The 20,959-nt window shown below is 43.3% G+C and overlaps 2 protein-coding genes across 5 annotated transcripts in view; one reads left to right on the forward strand and one right to left on the reverse strand.

Annotated features, from left to right (window-relative positions):
- Window positions 1-1,210: 1,210 nt before the first annotated feature.
- On the reverse strand, window positions 1,211-5,141 carry LOC310951986 (tyrosine-protein kinase STYK1; the record flags this gene model as incomplete). The annotated part of the gene is made up of 9 exons (XM_083920473.1): window positions 1,211-1,382; window positions 1,715-1,811; window positions 1,996-2,036; window positions 2,217-2,434; window positions 2,628-2,711; window positions 3,666-3,847; window positions 4,494-4,697; window positions 4,842-4,985; window positions 5,090-5,141. 9 exons carry the CDS (start codon window positions 5,139-5,141, stop codon window positions 1,211-1,213), a joined length of 1,194 nt encoding a protein of 397 aa, XP_083776599.1.
- A 1,637-nt stretch (window positions 5,142-6,778) lies between these two features.
- magi3a (membrane associated guanylate kinase, WW and PDZ domain containing 3a) overlaps window positions 6,779-20,959 on the forward strand; it is a 133,438-nt gene continuing 119,257 nt past the window's right edge. For all 4 annotated transcript variants that reach the window (XM_083920149.1, XM_083920151.1, XM_083920150.1 and 1 more), the window contains exon 1: window positions 6,779-7,873. In XM_083920149.1, the coding sequence (XP_083776275.1) occupies window positions 7,567-7,873 (307 nt within the window). In that variant the 5' untranslated portion in view covers window positions 6,779-7,566. The remainder of the gene's footprint in view (window positions 7,874-20,959) is intronic.

The raw sequence follows: 20,959 nt of genomic DNA on the forward strand, positions 1-20,959 counted from the left end.
TTTCATGAATCAACACAAAAGGCTGTCTTCTTGTGCCGATATCGATCCAAACCCACTATGGTTCTTGAGATGGTTACAACAACCACTGTTGTGAAGAAAATATGGTGTAAAGTGCACACACAGACTATACAAGTAAATTAAACTTTTCTGTGTGGGTGTTTGTTTTTCAAACTGTGAGGTCACAGTAATGTATGCATGCCAAGTTCATTCCAGATACAAAAACTGTACTTGATGAAATAAAGATCTGAATGAATAATAAAATCTGTGCTTTTTACTTTTACTCTCTGTACATGTTGACAATAAAGACATGAAAGGACTTGCTTTTAGTGTCAATACTTCACCATTTCCTTAATGTCTGTTGTTTGTTGGGGTTGTATGAGATACTTCTCCATAGTCAATGTATTACAGACAGTAGATGATGAGCAGCACTCTCCCAATTTTGAGAAATGGAGGACTGACACAGGAGCTAAGTAATGTACTCATGTTGACGGGGGTTCCAGATAAATGTATTTAAGCTACTTGATAAAAGGCCTGCCTAAAAGGAAATATCAGTTTAGGTGTATGGTTTATTTCACAATTTCACCTTGCTGTCAGACTGCCCTGTTTAAGTTTATGCAGGCAATTGAAGCTGTTACCTGTGCTCTTGTCAAAGCCACCAGTCTCCACCGACAAAAACGGTGGTAATACCTAACAAAACACGGGTTGCTGATCTACCACTGACTCGATCTGTAAGTTAGATCATTAGTTCTGTTAGTTCCTTACCCTTTAAAACATCACAGTCAAAGAATAACACAAACAAACAATCAAGGCAAAGGTAGACCAGCAACCAACCACTGTGTTCTGCAAGGTAAAATGATTGTTTCTGTCAATGGAGTCTGGTGGCTTTGAGGAGCAAACAAAACAGGGCTACACAGAATTGTCTAACGGCAAGGTGAAGTGGTGAAAATAGCCTATTCTAAATACAGCGTACACTTAAACGGACACATTTAGCCTGTTCTCCTGCCTGCTTCTCAAAACTGGGAGCGCGCAGACCACCATCAACTGTGAGTAACACACTGACTTTGGACAAGTACCTCTTACAACCCCACTTTGAAAAAAATCTGAACTACAGTATAAAACACCAATTCAATGGTAGACATTCAACAGTACTCAGTGGATGTTAAATTGCAGTCATAACGTTTCCTATGCTATGTTTGGTAGGATATTGAGCCTATGGGAGCAGTCCTGCCTTTCTGTTATACTCAAATACGTCAATGACCTCAGGAACACAAATGTCTTTAGTAGCCGCCATATGCTGCGAAGACTCCAACAACTTAATGATGGCAGAGAATGCAGGTCGGTCTTTGAAACTCCACATCCAACAATACTTCATCAGATCATACCTAAAAGCATACAAATGAAACAGAATTAAGCTAAAGTCATAGTTCTACATTTTGTAATTGCCTTTAGTCACTTTCTTGCCAAAAGTCAAAAGACAAGATACTAGTCTTACATATGTCTGTTACAGCCATAAGTTAGTTAGCTTAATACAAATACTGGCAGATTGGTTTTTGGAAAAAAACATGATCTACAGTGTTTTAATTAGTTGTTTTTCTTAAACATTTGGATAGAGAAAGGCTAGCTGGTCCCCCTGCATTTAAATTGACTGAATTGCTTACACCAAGTGACAGTATAGTCCATGTTAAGAGGGTCTATTTTTTACAAGTTCACTTACAAAGGTCCTCCACAATTCTCTGGTCTCTTCATTCGATAAGACCTCTGTATCTTTGGAAGCACAGAAAGAGGCTCCAGCTCAGGGTATGGAGGAGAGCCTGAGATTTAAAAAACAAAAACAAAACAAGAGTAAATAACTCTTGAAAAACTAAATCTGGTCATATGTGATGCTGAAGATGGTGTGTCATGATGTAACATTACAAATTGTAGAAATGAGTGCATTTAAAAGATGCTAAGATGTGAAAAGGATTTGCTCACACATAATAGAACATGCAACGTTACCTAAAGTAATCAGCTCATACAGTAAAATTCCAAATGACCACCTAGGGAAAAGAAAATGTCAGCAAATGTTTTGACTCATTAGATATTTTGTGTGTGTGTGTGTGTGTGTGTGTGTGTGTGTGTGTGTGTGTGTGTGTGTGTGTGTGTGTGTGTGTGTGTGTGTGTATGTGTGTGTGTGTGTGTATGTGTCTTTCTTTTGGTAGCCATAACTCTGTCCTTACACGTCGCTCCTGTCGATGCTGAGCTGCATCATGATCCTCTCAGGAGACTGCCATTTGATAGGCACCTCTGCTGCCCTCTGCCTAATTGATGGATCCATTTTGCGTCCTTCAAATGCCACGCCCAGCCCAGACACCCGGGCTGAGAGGCCTGGACCAATTAAGATGTTCCTGGCAGCAACATCACCATGTACCAGCCTGTGCTCTGACATCAGGTAATCCTAAGGGAGCCACACGGACCAGTCTTTAATTTGGTTAAAATACTCATTCAAAATTCAAGAGAAACATGGGGGAAATTTGTATCATGACCTGCTGCGGTACAGACGATGTGGTCAACTGGACAAGACTACTAAATATAGCTAATTTTGTTCTAGTTGTTTGCTGGGAATAATTTGTCAACAAAAAGTGACTCACCAGGCCAGCTGCAACCTGCATCGCCACCAGAAACACTGACCTCTCAGAGAAGTTCTGGGATGGGTCCGCAATGTTTGAATTCTTCTAGAGAGAAGAAAAAGTCCTCAGCCTTGCACTCCATTTAGGGGTTGGAGATATATCATCAAGTATAAGTGCACGGTTAAAGTTGTACTTCGTAAGAATTGCGACACGTTATTTCTAGTGGCCTCTTTGGTGGTAAGATGTAATTGCAGGCAAGCCCAGCCCGTTCTTTCACAGCCTCCATCTTGTCACAGTCAACTTTATTGACACACAATCACCTCTCACCTACTTCCAGTCCGTCCCCTATATGTTACCCTCTTAAATACACACACACACACACACACACACACACACACACACACACACACACACACACACACACACACACACACACACACACACACACACACACACACACACACACACACACACACACACACACACACACACACACACAAACACACACACACAAACACACACACACGTTCCTATTACACTTCTACCCTTACTACAAGCCTGACTCAAATGTTGGAAGTTCCAGATTTCCAATTACAAGTGAACACAGCATGACCGTTTGTGACGACTTTCAGCAGTGTCACTAATATTGCGGCCTATTTACATCAAGACTAGTACAAAGTGGCTTAGTCACCAATCAAAGATGGCGGGGCTTTGGGGGTATGACACATGCGTCTGCAATTGCCATGATGCTCAATAGGTGGCACACTATCATAGAGAGATCATGTGTCACAGATTATTGGTCATACCCCCAAAGCACCGCCATCTTTGATTGGTGTCCTTGCCTCATTCCATAGCCTTGATTTACATCTAGGGAGGTAATGTCAACACAGACACGGATATTGGAATACTCAGCAAAAAGGCCAGCAGAAGTGCTTTCATTAGTGGGTCATAAGATCAATCACCATTGTTTTAACTCACTCTTTGATAGGTAGAAACTTAAAAGACAACTAAATCGATGAAAATTTTACGGAGTACAACTTTAAACCAAAGCTGTGTTACATTTCTGAGAGTCCAGAGGAAGTGAAGGAGGTTCCCCGGGCTGTAGGCATGTAAGACCAGATACATGGGCAGATGCTTAGTCCGGCTGTACAACATCCGCACCACGTTCTTATGTTTGCACACTGTAGCGTGGAAGAGGACCCACTTCACAAACTCCTTAGCTTCAGGCTGGTTGTGGCCATCTGGGGTTAATAATGAAGGGTTAGTGAGCAACCTTATTATATATATTTTTATTATTATTATTTTATTATACTGTATCCTAAAGGTCCCATATTACAAAAGCTGAGATTCTTGTCTTTTTCTTTATAAACGTAAGACAGGTCTAGGTGCTATATATATATTCTGTATTGAAACACTCAACCCACAGAGAAATGCACACAGCCTGTATTAAGAAACAGCGCCTTTAAATGAGAAGCCAGGGCTCCGGGACATCTGTGATGTCACAATTATACCATATATAAGTGTAAAGCACAGCTAAAGTGCCGTTACAGTCATTCCCCGACTGCAACGATGGCACAGAGATGCAGAGAGCCCAAAAATGCTGACAAATCAGAGCAGACTGGCTTTTTAGGGAGGGGCCTTGAGGAGACAGGCGCTACATGGAGCGTTTCAGACAGAGGGTGAATACAGGTATATTCAGACAGACAGTATGAAAAAATAATGAGTTTTCTAAACATTAAAGCATCTAAAAATGTTCTAGTAGAAATCCAAAGTATGAACCCACACATAACATAATATGGGACCTTTAATGCCCCTCTCCCTGTGAAAATACCAATGAGCTCCTCACAGAATTTTACTGTTGTTGTACACAAAAGACTCATGCTGTACCTCGGAGAGACTTAACCACCACAGCAGAGGAGGCTCCGTCTCTCTTCTTCAGCAGACCTTTAGAAATGGGGCCATGGCGCCCTGTCTGCCAAAACTCTAGTCCCTCAAGAACACACTCTTCAGGGATTTCCCAGGGATACAAAGCTGCCGGGAGCTTTGGAGTGTTTATAGAAGCTGCTGCGGTCATGGATACACTCTGTCCGCCTGTTAAAAAACACAACAGTAGAATACAGGTGTATTGTGAGTCAGAGATATAATAGCACCCAGTGGTGCTCTGAGGCTCAAATGAAAAATAACATTGTTTTTCAGTTGTTTTTATATAGAATATGCAGTTATTGCAATTCATACCATTTGCAAAATGAGCCGAGGTGGTCTGCTCTCTTGGTTTGTTCTTATGGAGTCTGTAGAAAATCAGAGCCACCACTAAAACTGTGCTCAGACCCAACAGACAAGGGATAATAATTACAGCAAGTGTACCTGCTGACGCCTCATCTGGTGTAGAAGTGAAAGAAGAACCAGGTTCAGGATAAGAAAAAGGATAGGAGTAGGCAATAACACAAGTTTGCAATGCGATAAGTGCCATGTGTAAGACTTACAGCACATGGGGAGTGAGGTATCGTTGCCACATCCATGAGGAGCAGCTGGCATTTCTCACATGTGAGAGGAATGGCAGATCATATCAACGGATGAAATTCAAAAAGTCAAAAGTGTATCCCCTGTGTAGAAAGTAAAACTATGAACTGAAAAATCAAACAAAGGATTAAGTCTAATTACTAAAAATGACTCTCAAGTTTTCCTACCTGACACCTGATGCCACAGTGTTCAAGCCAACACATATTTGTGAACTAATAATATAAATATGAGCAGCAGCAGCAAATTGAGGAACAACTCTGCTTTTAGAAAATGAACTTGGCTTGGTCTGCCTGCGAGGGCGTTGACCGACAAGGTGAGTCTGAAAGTTGACTGAGTGTTAATCATTAACAAATCACTTTTGAAATTATGACATGAACAGGTGTTGTACTACCTACTGCTGCCTTCAGAGGTGACTGACTAAACTGTGATTGGTATGCACACAGAAGTATTACGTTCAGTTTGTGTTTTGTGTTTCACGTGGGTAACGTGGCTTTGTTTCATCAGACAAGGAACACAATAACTTGCTTTTAGAGGTACAAATAAAACCAAAAATAGATAGAGAGACAGACAGGTAGATATATATATATATAAATAGATAGATAGATGGATAGATAGATAGATGGATGGACTTTACTGATCCAAATTTGGGAATTGTTTTCTGTTGCAGCAGCAGGTTGTATAGGCATTGTACAAGAACAATAGTAGGCAGAGCAGGTCATCCACTAATTTGAAAATTGGCATTTCGATTCCCACACACTGAATCCCAGTGCTGCTCCTGTGTGTAAATGTGCATCTGAATGGTTAAATTATCTCCTGATAAGCAGGTGGTACATTTCCAGTGTATGCACAAGTCCATTTACCAGGAGAGAAATATACACCAACAGAAAATAAACACAACACATAAAATAGCTCAATACAAAAAAACCCAACCTAGAAATACAGTACATCTACAGAATAATAACAGAACACACAATATAAAGATGATACTAGAATACAAAACAGTATATACTAGCCTACTACTAATATATGAATATATTAAAAAGCACCATACCTATGCATTTTAGAACATCATATATTATAATACAGTAGCACCACTGTTGCTTATAGGTGCATGGCTATTACAACCACAAGAGGGCAGACTTGTGCAAGAAATCGCCTACAACAGGCAGCAGCGTTGCCGGGGAGGTTTGCATTTCATGGAGCTAAAGAAAATGGCATAACGAGGCCAGAGAATCACATAGAAGTTGCAGTCCATTTCATAAAGAAACTATTGGACAAAAGTGCACACAAACTGAAGTTCAAACTGTAACATTCCCCACGTAAACAGATGTGTCCCCGGAGCTCCGCCTTGTTGAAACACCATGGAAACAAAATCCAGCGCATCCCGAGCACAGAAGCCCCGCCTCTTTCCTTTCCCTATTGGTTCAACAGAGAGGCTTTAAGGCCCGTCCCCTTAATCTCTGATTGGACGGAAGCCCCTGCAATCAGGAAAGCAACACGGAAAAAGATCCCCAAAAAAGTTATAGAGAGAAGCCTAATCGGATCACGACTGTTGCATGCTGCTGCGGGGTAGTTTTTACAGGAGAGAAAAACCCAACACGGTGCCTCTGGAGAAGCAAGGAGAGGAGCACGGGAGCGGGTAACGGAGAACAAGAAGCAGGGGCTCCGGTGCGGAGAGGATCAGAATAACCGGCCGGTTCAGAGGAGGTTCCAGGTATGTTTTTCCGTTTCCAAGGACTGCCTTTGCTGATGTCACCGCGGAGGAGGGCAGGAGAGGAGGACAGGTGCGCGCAGTGAAGTTGACTCGGATGAAGAGCTGTCACTGAGCCGAGAATTACTCTTTTTTGGGAGTTAGTTTTTTCGATGTTCCTGTATCTTTCTGTTTGGAGAAGTTTTCTTTTCAGGGCAGTCGGTGTGGCAATTTTGAGGTCTTAAGTGGAATATAGGCTTGTGGAAGTGACTGGCTCTTTGGTGCGTAAAAGAAACTGCGGGGCTCACAGGATCCGCCCGGCTCTGTAACCTGATATCGGTGTTTAACGGCGTGGAGGAGGCTGCTCTTGTTTTGTGTTTTGTTTTTTCAAGTGCACGTTGCTGTGAACTGGGGGGTGTGGGATCGAGACGCCCCAGCATCATCAGAACCAGCACTTCTCCGCTTCAATGCGACACTGACGCAGCTGATCACGCATCCCAGTCCCAAGACAGGTGATGCACGGGTAATTCAATGGGAGGATCGATCATCAACGGAGGGAGTTAAAGTCTAAAAAAAAAAAAAAAGAAGATTCGTTTCCCAGGAATGGAATACAACACAAGAAACCAGCCTCAACTTCTCTAATCTGCGATGATTTCTCCATGCGTCATTGCATCCTAGGATCACAAGCGGGTCTCGCTGTTGAAGGATAATCGTTATTGGACTCCGGGTTTACAACATCGACCGACCACAATGTCCAAGACGCTGAAAAAGAAGAAGCACTGGTCCACAAAAGTACAGGAGTGCACCCTGTCGTGGGGGGGATCCGGGGAGTTGGTCACGGTAGTTGAGGTGCGCGGCGGCGCTGAGCTGGGAGAGTTCCCCCACCTCGGACACATAGTTTCGGAGGCGATGGTTTGTCACGTCGGGAGGTTTCCCTGCAGCGGGGACGTGCTGCTGGAGGTGAACGGCACCCCGGTGAGCGGACTCACCAACCGAGACACGCTGGCCGTCATCCGCCACTTTCGGGAGCCCATCCGCCTGAAATCTGTGAAACCAGGTGTGTATCCTGTCAATCACAAAGATCACCCCCCTCTTACACACCCAACACACACAACCAAATGCGCACTGTTGTGTAAAGTGCTCTGAAATGGTTTACAGCACTGTGAGTGAAAAGATGAATGAGAGACAGGTGAGACCATCATTGATAAATCCTGGAAATCAATAAGAGGGACCTGGAGGTACAGCCTCACAGCTGAGCCCCTGTCTGCCTGTAGGGCTATGTTCTGGATCAGGTGTGTGTCTGCAGTCTTTGTGTATATTTGGAAGCCAGTCTACATGTTTATTTTTCCAGCTGGCTTAAGCATATCTAAATTGTCTATCTGCATGCCTCCTATTCATTCATGTGGAGTCATAGTTTCTACAGTGCTGATTTTCCTGCCAAACAACATAAGTGGGGAACAATCGTGCTTGTTCATAGTGCCCAGATCTGCAGGCACTACAACATTAGTCATTAAGCCTGCACATCTTTTTTTCTGAACATTGCCTGTAATCGTCTTTGTATCCGCACAAGTGTTGCCTTTCCTACTCCTGTGACTGTTTACGTGATCGCTGACACAAAGACACGCATGAAGGCACAACGCACTGCTTTAATGTCATTGTAATTCTCCATCTGTGAGCTCAGCTAAAAGCTTATTGATTGGATTTATGTGTCTGTTATTACCTGATATAGTAGTTTAATTAGTTTGTGCTTCTTTATGGCTCACAGATATGCTTAATGAGTGTGTGAAATGTGCCAAAGCATACTGACGAGTGGAACTCTACCAGCCATGTGGAACAGAAGGAAGGAGGGAGTCTCTGAGGAAGTGTGTGTGCGTGTGTGTGTTTGTGTGTGTGTGTATGGATTTGATTGAGGCACTGCTGAGTGTGATACTTTGCAAACACTTAGCCGGGATTTGTTAATGCCTTTGCCAGCTTAGGACAGCGTTGGTATGCTTGTGTTGAGGTGGGTCCAAGTCTAATTGAATCAATTAGGGCCCATATCCTTAAATCCCCAGGATGCTGTGTTAGCTTGGTGACACAGCTTGACACCACGGCTGATGGTTTTCTGTGAAGCAGATTGATCCTTCTGCTATATGATTTACCTGATGAGGGTGAATGCATGTGGTTGAAGTCAATATCGCAGTGTTCTTAAAGGTTCCACATTCTGCTCATTTTCAGATTCATACTTGTGTTTTGGGTTTCTACTAGAGCATGTATCCATGCTTTAATGGTTAAAAAACACAATTTTTCTCATACTGTCTGTCTGAACATACCTCTATTTGACCTCTTGCTAAAACACTCCGTTTAAGCGCCTGTCTCTTTAAGACCCCCTCCTGAAAAAAAGACCAGTCTGCTCTGATTGGTCAGAGTTTCGGGTCTTCCACATCTGCACATTCTGTGTGTCTGCACCCTCATTGCAGCTGGGGAATGACTGTAAGTCCTGGCGGCTTGTTTAAAGGCACATATTCTGAATACAGGCTGTGTGCATTTATCTGTGGTTTTTAAAATGTTGGCAGTATTTACACAGCAAATCGAGCTGATTTATGATCAAAAAAGACAATACAGGAACTTTAATTTCCTTTCCCCATCAGGGTCCAGTGCAGTGCTGTTCACTTATTGTAGCACTTCAAACACATCTGACTGTTTAATCTTTAGTTTCCTTGTGTTTGTTTTTCTCATTTCCACAACTTTAACTCTGGTACATGTGTTTTAGCATTTTCTTTGCGTTATCTAATGTTAGTATATGTAAAAGTGATGCTTGAGCCACATAGAGATGTGCAGTTTGCTTACCATAGGCTCCTCTGTTCCCCTCGGGGCCCCACTGTGTGTTTATATCCCTGTCCCCTTCCTCATGATTAATTTAAGCTTCATCCATCATTGATGGCTGCTCTGTGCCAAGATGAGGTGGCTGATGGGCGGATCCGATGTTGGCCGACCAGTGTGGATGTAAACAGGTACTCTCATGAAATTGCAAAGTTTGGGAGTGAGAACAGATGCTAAGAGTGAGCAGTGGAGTCAATTCTAGGTGAAATTTGAGTTTCCCAATAGACGGTGTTGAATGTGTGCCTTGTGTTTGCGTAGCACTGCAAAAAAAAAGAAAAGACATCAGTGTGAAAGGGAGCATTTACTGTACATTGTTTTAGTGTGTCTCCCTGTTGGATTTTTCTGCCTCTCCCTCCTTGCTGCCTAGTTTTTTTTTACTATATCGTCTCCCCTCAACCTTCTATGCCTTATCTTCACATTTTGCAATTCTCGCTGGTTTCTGATATTTTCTTCCCTTTGCTGCATTATTCTTTATTTCTCACTTTTGCTTTGGTACGATTCCTTCCTACCTAATTCCATCGCCAGTTATACTACACATTTTCTCCGTTTCACTAGCCCCCTAATCCTCGATGTAAATCAAACACATCTTTAAACATTTGCACAACCTTTTCTTCTCCCTTTACTGAAGGGAGTTATTTTTCCTGCCATGCCAATTACACCCGCAGCTTCTAAATCAAACATCAATTTGCACCTTAAACTACAGCTGAGACTGCTCAACACTTGCAGTGTCAGGACAGAAAACAGAAGTTAGCCTGGAGTGGTCCTCTGGCTCCAGACCAGCCGATGCACTCAGTATGCAGCTCCCATCCAGAGAAAGGAGCAAGGCAATAGGCAGTAACCTTGAGGGGGCGAGAGTAGAGGCGTAGTGATACAGATACCTATTGCAGCTTAGAGACATGTGAGTGGGCAGCTCATTGATTAATGCTGTAAACAGACTTAGATCTGCTTGTTTTTGCCTCCTGGAGCTTAATGGACAGATCATTTAGCTCTCAGGTCCTGAAAGAACCTTGATATACAAAGCACGTCTAAAATAGAGGGAGGAGGGGGGGGGGTCTTAAAGATAAATAATGATAATGATATACTGAGGTGACAATGGCTCACAGTTTGCATTGCTACTCCAGGGATAATATCTGAACATGAATACATTTCTGAAGGCCAGGTCCAGATGGAAAAACACTTATCATAGGTCAAAGTGTTTACAGTGTGTGTTCTTCCCTGGAAAGCCACAAACGCGTTAACATTTCTTAAGATATCTTTGGTGATAAATGCACTCTAATTGTGAACAGTACAAGCTATGGTGGCATTGTGGTCGTCCCTCACTATAGCTCAATGTAACAGTCCTATTCATTTCCACGTGAAACATAATACATTGTCATTAATACAAACGCTCAGTGATGCCAGTATACATTAAAGTAGGGCAGTGAAGCTGTCTTTCTTTATAACGTTGAATGGATTGTCTACTAAAGAAAAATAGGTGTTTATAGATGTTTTTTATTTTCTGTGAAATATATCTTTATTCAAAAGATGGATTAGGTCCTTTCGCCACAGAGGAGCATTTTTATTTAGAGTGTATATCAGGAGCATGGCACATAATAGCTGTGCCTACAGTATCTAGTGAGAAATGAATTGCAGAAATGTGTAATATTATACAATTACACTTAATACCCAAGAAGAGGTAATACAGATGCGGCTTCAATTTTTTGCTTACCAATTTCATTTTCATTATGAATAATTCAGTATTTAGTTATTGTTTTTGACTCTTTTCAAGCATGCAGTCCTTCTTTTACTAAAGAGACTAGAAAAGCACCCTGAGGACAAAAGATGCCATAAGGAAAAAAAGCCTGAATAATTGAGTGAGGGATAATTACAGTGGGGTTTTAATCCCACCTGTTACACTTCCTTAATGGAGACTAAAGGATGGATCCTCTTACACTGTCCTACATCAACAACCTGTTGTTTAGTTCATCCCAGGAGTTGCTTTTTGATGAAGTGTTTGAATTTTCCTCCTCGATGTACCAGCTTTCCCTCCAATATAACATCACAATCTCCTGTAATGCCTTTCAATAACCACCTGAGAATTTGTCCAGACTTGCACGTAGTTGTGGTTTACACATTTGGCTGGACAGAGCAGTTCAGGAAAGCCAATCACACCATGGACTCAAACTAAATATGACTGCCTGTTCTATTCCTAATTAATTAATTTATTGTTTTGGCTATAAAATGTCAGAAAAAAGTGAAAACATGTTAACATTTCCATAGTGACATCATCAATATCTTTTTTTCCCTGAACAACAGTCTAAAACCCAAAGAAATTTGGTGTACTTAAATACATGCGTGCATATCCTGGGATTATGCCCCTCGGCCCATGCAGGTCTTATGTAATCCAGCAGAATGATAAAACGTAACCAGTTTCTATTACTCTTCGACTGAACACTTTTTTTAAACACCATGTGGTAATTTGTTACAGTTTCCCCGCCGAAGTAGACAATCTCAGTGTTCGTTTGTCTCGCTGGTGTTGTCAAAATCAGGTTAACACTTCATACGTTTGCCTTCAGCAGTGCAGCGGAGCAGTAAGCGCACAGGCTGTGTTAAATAATGTGATTCTCCCCACGGTGCAGTCGTTGCTCTATGACTAAGCTGCTCTAAACCAGCGGAGAGGAGCTGTCAGGATCTCTCAGGTTCTGTGGCTCCCTCTCCCCACAGTGAATGTAACTTCTGTTTCAGTCACTGCTTTTGCCAGCGCAGCCAAGGTTTGTCTCAGTATTTATCATGTAAAGAAATAAATTTACTGTAACGGCAAAATTAAGTACAGTCCTTTCCAAGGACAATGAACAATATTTGACAATTTGTCAAAAGTCCTTGTATGAAAATTAATCTTGTATCCACTTCCTCCTCTCACATCACGCGTCCCCTGCAGCTCTAAACATGGAGGTTATTCAGTATTCCACGTACAAATAGAGCCTTGCTGGCACCCTTCTCTGTGCTTCCTCTGCTGTATCCTATTATATGTGCGAGTGTGTGTGTGTCGCAGCTGTACACCTGATGTGACATTCACCCATCATCCCCTCCCACTGGCTGCTCTCCCGGCTCATTCCCCAAACCTGTCACACTTCTCCACCCTCTGCCCTGGCAGCACGTTAGTGGCGAGGAACGTTGGTGCGAACGGATGGGCATGCTGAAGTCCCTGTACGGCAGCGGCTGCTGTGAATACCAAAGCATCCCTCTGACACTGTTTTTCATTCCTCTGTGGAGTAGCCCTCTCCTTCTGCAATTCACAGCCTTGCACCGCCTCACCATCTTAGTCCACTCCCCCCCTGTCTGACAGCGGTTTACACCTCAGTCCTCCTCCTGTCCTGCATTTATTTACTACTTCTCCTGCAGTGCTAGATAGGCAAAGTCAGTCAGCATGATGGAACAAGGATAATAGAGCTTTGTCCGACATGATCATCAGTGCGTCTTGCATTAGAAATGCAAAGCTACCCAAATGTATCTCAGATGTTTAGTGACATGCGCATCCCTTTTCGTTCTACCTTGCTGATACTGTCCATAGAGTCGCATTGCAGCAACAAAGATAACTTTTTCAAAAGAGTCATGCCTGTCACTGGCAGGCACCATGACTTGGCATAAAGGCAGTGGAGATGAGTGCGTGCTGATTCACCAAGACTGACTCTTTCTACTCGCTGACTGGTCGTGCTGCGATGTCAGCAGAAGCAGCAGCAGCAGCAGCAGCAGCAGCAGCCGTGTCTCCAGGTTGCAGCTGGTGGAAATGGACAGTGTATTTTAGAGATACACACGCATGCACGCACACACACACACACACTTACTCAGAGACTCCCTCCCTCCTTTCCTCAGCTTGACTCCTAATAGGTCTCCCTCTAACAGCAAGTTGTCCCTACAGCTGTTCAGCCATTTTGAGATAAGATGAGGTCAACTTTTAAACAAGAGCACCCCACGGCAGCTCCTATATCATGAGAAACAATAATCTCCTCTACTGCGTAGACGAATGCATTTCATCCTGTTTTTGTTTTCTACCACGTTTACCAGCTACGACAGCGGTCCTGGAATTTATTTCCCCTTGTGAGTCATCACGGCAAAACATTTGTCACCACGACGGTGTTGCAATCCGGCAAGATGCAGTCACAAAACTTTACAGGTGTGTAGTTCAGATCAATATAAAGGTGTGTTCGAAGATCGGTCATGTGGTGAAAGCAAGGGTGTCAGAAGTAAGGTTGCAGGAAACAGGGAAGGGGCCCCCTCATTGTACACCCCTGGCTGGTTTCTACATTGTTTAAAGGGAAATTCCACTGCAAAATCAAATTCGTTCATCAAATTAGCCATCAAGACAATTTATTTTGTGTAACAACTATTAACGGAGATTTTCCGGAGAGGCGATAACAGTCTGCCACAGCTAACACGGATTAGCTCAGAATGAAAGTTGAAAGCATTAAAACCTCTTTTTTAACCACTAACACTGCTCCAAATCACACCAAACCTCTGCAGTAACATGAGAAGAGTCCCTACACATAAAACAAAGCACCAACAACGTAGTTAGTGAACCCGGAGTTTATTAAATGCGCACTCACACTGTCTGTCCGTACCGTGCCCCGTGCTTTAGGCTTTTAGGCTTGCCCCGCCCCCCCGTTTGTACTTACACTGCCTGGGCATCGCGCGAATGCCTCTTGTCTGTCTATACAACCTCACGCTGTAACACGTCACATGCATTGATTGACGTCATTGCGATGCGTCGCTTTGTTTACAAATCTTTCCATAGACCTCAGAGTTTTTGTGCGTCTTGTCCGACTGTTTTGGAATATTTTCATCGACCAAATCTGCAGTAAACACTCCACCTCTGCATCACACCAACGTGAACCTTTCGCCGCCATTGTTTTAAATGTCCGCACATAAAATTACGTCAGAGCCGTAGGCCTCGTGCTCGTACACGTGCGCACGCTCGTGCTCGTACATGTGCAGACGTGCTTTACAAAAGCCCACCTCTCCCAAGCGGTCCATGGCCGGCAAGCTGGCCGCAGCTAGGCGCGGTGCGGTTGCACTCAAACTGATCAAACGAACTAGGCTTTACCCGTAAAACCTGTTTTGGCACGGTACGGATGGACAGTGTGAGTGCGACCTAAAAGAGTGTTTTAAAGACTTACCTACTGGCCCCGGTACCAGCTCCTCTCATTGTAAAGTCTATTCAAGTAAGGAAGGAGCCAATTGATGATGTATATCAGCAAAACACATAAAAGTTTTGGTTTGATAGTTTGTTGAAATATAAGTGAATAATATATGGTAAAAGGTTTGTAAAAGTCCCACACAGCTTTCCCTGCAGCCCCGAAACATTACGCAGATCTCAGGGGGCAGGGGGACTTGTGTTGTGACGCACAGTGAGTGCAGGCACAGGTAAAGCCGACTAGCCTGCAGCTTTAGGTGAAGAGAGACAGAATGGTTTGTGTTTGTATCTTTCCCGGCTGTGAAACAAAAATGAAAACTTACAACCCAGAAACTTTTCACAGGCTGCCATTGAGGCTTTGTGACGAAAAGAACCACTAATCTGACCTTGATGTGTTTAAGGACATATTGTCCACAGGCTGATTAACAAAGAAATTGTCTCTATCGTGTAGCCGTGAGCAGCAGACCGGAACTTTGTTCAAAAAAATGAGACGGAAATGGACTTTTATGAATCAATATGCAGGTGCAGATGTGGATAGAGGGATACAGGCGATAGGTTATCTGGTAGTAGATTGAACTGAGTTTCCTCCAGATGCACACTCGCTGCCCTCAGCGGAGAGCTTATTTGAGGACTTTGTTTCTGGCTGGTTCGGTATGAAACATCCCTGTGGTGTTGCAGCAGAGGTAATAACCGGGACAGAGACAAGGAGGCAGCTGGCACATCACTGCTTCAGAAATTTTCCTGAGAAGGATTCTCTTTTGAAGGATGTGTTGGATTTAAACTATGAGGATAAAAAAAGAAACGACAAACAGGTTTTGAGGAAAAAAATGTGGTAAAAGAGGGAGAGGTGCAGACAAAAGAGTGAGAAGGTGAGGAAGAAGAAGATACAAGGCCTAGAGGCGGGAGTGGGACAAAGAAGACAAGAAAGAGCAATAATAATAATCTCAGTGCTGAAAACGATTACATTCCCATTTATCACGTATAGTATTATATACTATTGATTCTCTGTTGTGACTGTCTGAAATGATTCTACCCGCTGTTCATCAAGCTAACATTTACTATTTCAGACTTGCCACAACAGTATTTCCATCATGTCTGAAGGTAACCAGTCACTGTGTGAGCTGCCTGCATATATGTTAGTATGTGCAAGCATGCATGATAATGAGAAATTAAGGCACATCTGAATTGGTTCCCACTGCTGGTTGCTTTTTGAGGCCAAACATAATTATGAACAGCGTGCTTCCCTCGCCATGCTTTTGAACGCTGCCATAGTATCTTCTCTTCAGTTTTGCTCATAACCCTAAAAACTATTTCTCTTTTCCGTGACCCTGAAGGACTATGTAGAGGTCAGGGCAGTTTTGGCTTCTGTGGATTCTTTCTCCCATTGATCTCAGGCGTTTATTTTGGAGGGTAATGATAAGACTTAGACGGATCGCCTGTCTGTGTCTTGGAGACTTACGCATCCCTCTGCTGCTCCGGTTGGGATCTTTCTTTACACTCTGGGTAATAAATCAGCTGAGAAGGCTCAATCTCAGAGTTCAATCTCTTGGTCGGCTTGTGGAACTTCAAACTTGGCCCTGTTCCCGCACTGATGGGCCTTCGTCGATACTCATTCTGCAAGCGCAGCCCACTCAGCTGTTTAGTCGTGGTACTCCACCTCAAAGAATTGATTTTGCCCCATTCCGCTCTTGCCCATGACAACATCTTGTATCAAACAGAAGTAAAGCCCACCGCCCTCCTAAACCACCTTCACAGTAACCGGCTACTCAGACAGCTGCTGCTGTGGCCCCTTCTGCTCACAGAGCCGCAGGACTGCCGTTGCTTCTGCCAAAACTCTGCATGACGCATGGCGAGGGGAATGAGAGTATTTCATGTCTGAACACGGACACCTCCTCATTCCTGTTTTAATGTCATTTTCATCCATTTTATAGAATAAAATTAACATTCTCAGCACAGGTTTGATTGATGATCAGGCTAAGGTAGAGATGGTATCACTGGCTAAATTAAAGTCATTCTGAAGACGCATTTGTCCTGATGTGAACATGGGAGGCAGCCATTTTCTCACTATGTCATTAATGCATCGTCTGTCCTCCCTCGTCCCTCTATGGTGAGATGTCATGCTCTGTGGAGATGAGGTTCCCTGAGTGTCCTCATTAGAATTCATGGGGATCTGTTAGCTTCTCTAACAGGTTATTGATCTGCTCCAATCTCATCCCTGTTAAGACAACCGGCGCGTCCGGAGGAGCTGCTGCGTGTGCTCAACAGTCTGATCTTTATGGAAAGTTGAAGACACCAGGGGATGACGTCTTGCTTACAGTGTATTTGACTCACAGCTTTTATTCATGATGTTTTGCCTCTGCGGCGGGTGCAAGCGATCTCACAGCATCCAGTGATTGTATCCGTTTTGACAGCCTGCCTTCTCAGAATTCAGCTCATGAAGACGTTTTCCTATTTTCTGCTAATAAACCAATCCCAGGACACAAATTACAGAATATCTCTGCCCATCAAATGAGAAGAAGACCTGCACCCACTGCACTTGTGAGCGTGTGTTTGGTTGTCCGGTGTTGAGCTGTTTTTTTTTTAATGGCCAAAACCACACAGTGACAAATTTGCCCCCAGGCTTTGGCAGCAGCCTCCCCGTTGCCGGCACTCTGAGTTCTTTGAGCAAATTGACTCAAGAGATCACATGCACATTACTCACTGTTGGAAGTAAGCAGAGGGACGTGTCTCTCTGCAATCCTGACGTTGTAGTGATGTAATCGTTGGGGTATTCACTAGTATCAGTCATTCAAGCTCGACATACCATAGCAACGCAGATTATTTAAACAGCTTTCAGATGTGTTGCTACAAACACAATCGGCCGTGAAGAAAAAAACACTGCTTTCTAAGTGTTCTGTCTGTTTTAACTTTTTACTGTATCTTTAGGGCGTAACTTATTATTTCTTATATTTAGAAATTCGCTTAATGATTCCTGATCGGTTTCCTGAGAAAAAAAGTAGGAATACACAAGTTTTCAGTCGGAACACAGTGTAGATTAATTGAGAGAGTATTTGTGCGGCTTTCTTTTTTGTTCTGGTTTTCTTAGAGAATCGGTTCTCTGTTTCATTGCGCCCAAATTCCACTGCCTGCTCTTGATCTGCAGCGCCAGGTTCATGCTCGCTCAAGCTCCTCGTGGCACTTGCATCTCCCCCTGTGGCTGTGGCAGTGACAACAGCAGCAGTAACAGCGGGCTGCAGGATGCACAGACGGCTGATAAACTGAAAACTAGGGGTGGGCAGAAAAAATTGATTCCTGTCTTCTAAGATTCATAATCGATTCATAACTTCCTTCTTTTAAAAACTCCATTTCCATCTCATGGTGAGCACTTCGTGGCTTCCATAGAACACTGTTGTAGGAAGCTACCAACTGTCAGTCACTGCCAACCCGCCCGTCGATGTTGCAGTTTTACTTTTGTACAATTTTTGAGGGGAAATGGCCGGGATTCTAAGAAATAAGGCAGCTACTAACCTATGTGCATAAATGTATCAATGTTAATAGCATTTTTATTTTTGAAGTCACTGAGAATTGAGATTTATACAAAAAACTGTGGAAGTTAAGCATGAATAAATTACATTTGGTCATACGTAGATTTGCCTTTGTGTGTTATTTCAATCAGTTGATACCTTTCTCAAAAACAAGATATAATCTTATGCTTTCATGTCATAATTAGGACTGAAGTAGATCCTGAAACATGTACTAATTCCAAAATCGAATTTGAACCGAGAATAGTTTTGAATTGAGAATTGTTTCGATTCGAAAATCAATTCTAACTTGAACCGTGGCACCAAGAATTGGAATCGAATCATGAGACACCCAAAGATTCCCACCCCTACTGAAATCGCACCAAACACGCTTTTATTTATTTATTCATCCAACCCGCATGACAGATAGGCGTGAATGCGCAATGCCTGATTGATTTTTGCCGATAAAAAACCCCAGATCGAATCATGAGCAGCTTTTTTGAACGGCTATTGGAAACGGAGCCATGAGATCCGGCTCCCATCAAAGAGTCGTAATTCCACTCGCTAAACGGGTCCCTCTGTAACTGGCTTGTTGTTCCGTTCGGAAGCAGTGGCACTCGTTCATTCAGTGGCAAATACATGGCATTCCTGGAAATTATGGCCATGCTCCCTAGAAAAGTGTCTCAGTAGCGGGCGTTTTCACCCTTACTTGATGATTTGACAGACAGCTGCAGCATTGTTGTCACCCAACATGACTCTTTCTTGTTGCACGTTTCCAGAAGCATATATGTTTGACGGCATTGTTTTGCAATGCACTTTCAGAAAAACACGCCAAGCATCGATGCAAGCACTGTATAAGCTCAGAGGCATACGATTCAGATGGATGAGACAATTTGGAACCGCTCCTCGACTGGCACTGGTTCTCAATTCCCATTTGTGGGTTCACAAGAGTGGGTGAATAATCTCTGCAAGCTCCCTGTCCCCATGATGACCTTGAGCTGTGTGCTGTTGTTACAGTATTTTCTGATGCTTGCTGAACAGAAGCTTGTCATTGGTTTTGGCTCCGTCAGCTGTTATTTTTCCAGGGTTCACTCAGTGAGAACAGTTTGTTCAGTCATACATTCAATCACTAGAAAGTATTTTACTCCAGCAGAACATGTTCCGAAGGCTTGGATGACGTGTCACTACAGTTTTATTGCACAGTGAATTGAAACCGGTTAAAGATGTCAATGAATGATATGATTCCTTGATATCTGATATGGTGTTTTGAGAAATGACTTCATTGTTGTCAGTGCATGTGCTACAGATAAACAGACTGTTTATCTGGCTCTGGTGATCATGTGTGGAATGCAGTTATTTTGGTTTTGTCGAGCACAGTGAGAACTGCTATGAAGTTTCACCAGTGTATTGTTACCAACAGGTGCTTGTTCTGGCAGACATTTCACATTGTTTCCATGCCGCCTCTCCCTGCTTAGAGATCACAGTGAAAACTTCTACTTGAAGAAGACAGTTGTTTCTGTCATTAAGGCATTTTTTTCAATTCCAGGCAGTCAGCTTTTAGAAAAGGCACTAGACTATGCTTCATTCCCACATTTGAGCAATTAGAATGGTGGGAGAAGGATCGAGTGTAGTCTCAAAATACATTTTGTAGTCCTCAGAAAGTAGCTGTTCTTATTTTGAAGATCTTGTAAAGCTGTCTTTTGTCCTTTGTCCTTTGTCTCTATTCAAGGCCCTTACGCTTTGAGACTCATGCATCTCTTGTAAATGGTTGGTTTCAAGGTGGCGCGGTCTGGAATCTTTTACCCTATTAGAATTCCAGTCAAACTGAAACATGAAAATCTCCCAAGAATATATTCTCAAGTGGCCATGCTCATGGGATGCACCGACTCCCGAGGATTCATTCACGGAGGAGGAATGCGGTCCAACTGGTGTTACTGTAATGTAGATGAGCAACCTGTTTTCTCCATCTTGTGTGTAAAAAAATGTCTAGAGACTGTCCTGAATGACCTGTTGTTAACATGCCTTTTGGACCGAAACTTAAGTGTCTTTACACCATAACAGGCTAATTACAGAGCTGACTGAAGAATCAGAGAGTCGCTAACGGAGCAAAACGGCTCGCTCTGGCCGAGGAAAGAGTGAAAACTTGAGCAAAAGAACTGCCTTAAATGTGTTGACTTGAAAGGTCCAAAAGCTTGGCTTTGGAAAACGGAGATGCCTCAAGCCAGTCCAGGGAGGGCCAGGCTCACTCTGCTTTCATGATATCAGACTTCCTCTTGACTGGTCCAGGGGCTTAGCTGGGCTGTTATGGGACATCTGTGTGCCCAGGCTGCCTAAGAGCCTGTGTGTCAGAGGCAGAGAACCACAGCACACACTGATTCAACTATTCTGTTGACAGGCGCCACGGCTTTGTTGAGAAGTAGACACACATGCACACACAGACATGGGTGCTCAACACATGCACCTATATATACACACACATGCACACACGCACAAATGATGGATAAAGTTCAGATTCTTCTTGACAGTCACCCTCCCACCCCTTGACCTACATGACCCCTCGCATCGGTTTAGCACGAGACGGCCTCAGACTGGACATATGGGAGTGAGAAGA

Source organism: Echiichthys vipera (genome assembly GCF_963691815.1).
Source record: "Echiichthys vipera genome assembly, chromosome: 9".
NCBI lineage: Eukaryota > Metazoa > Chordata > Actinopteri > Perciformes > Trachinidae > Echiichthys > Echiichthys vipera.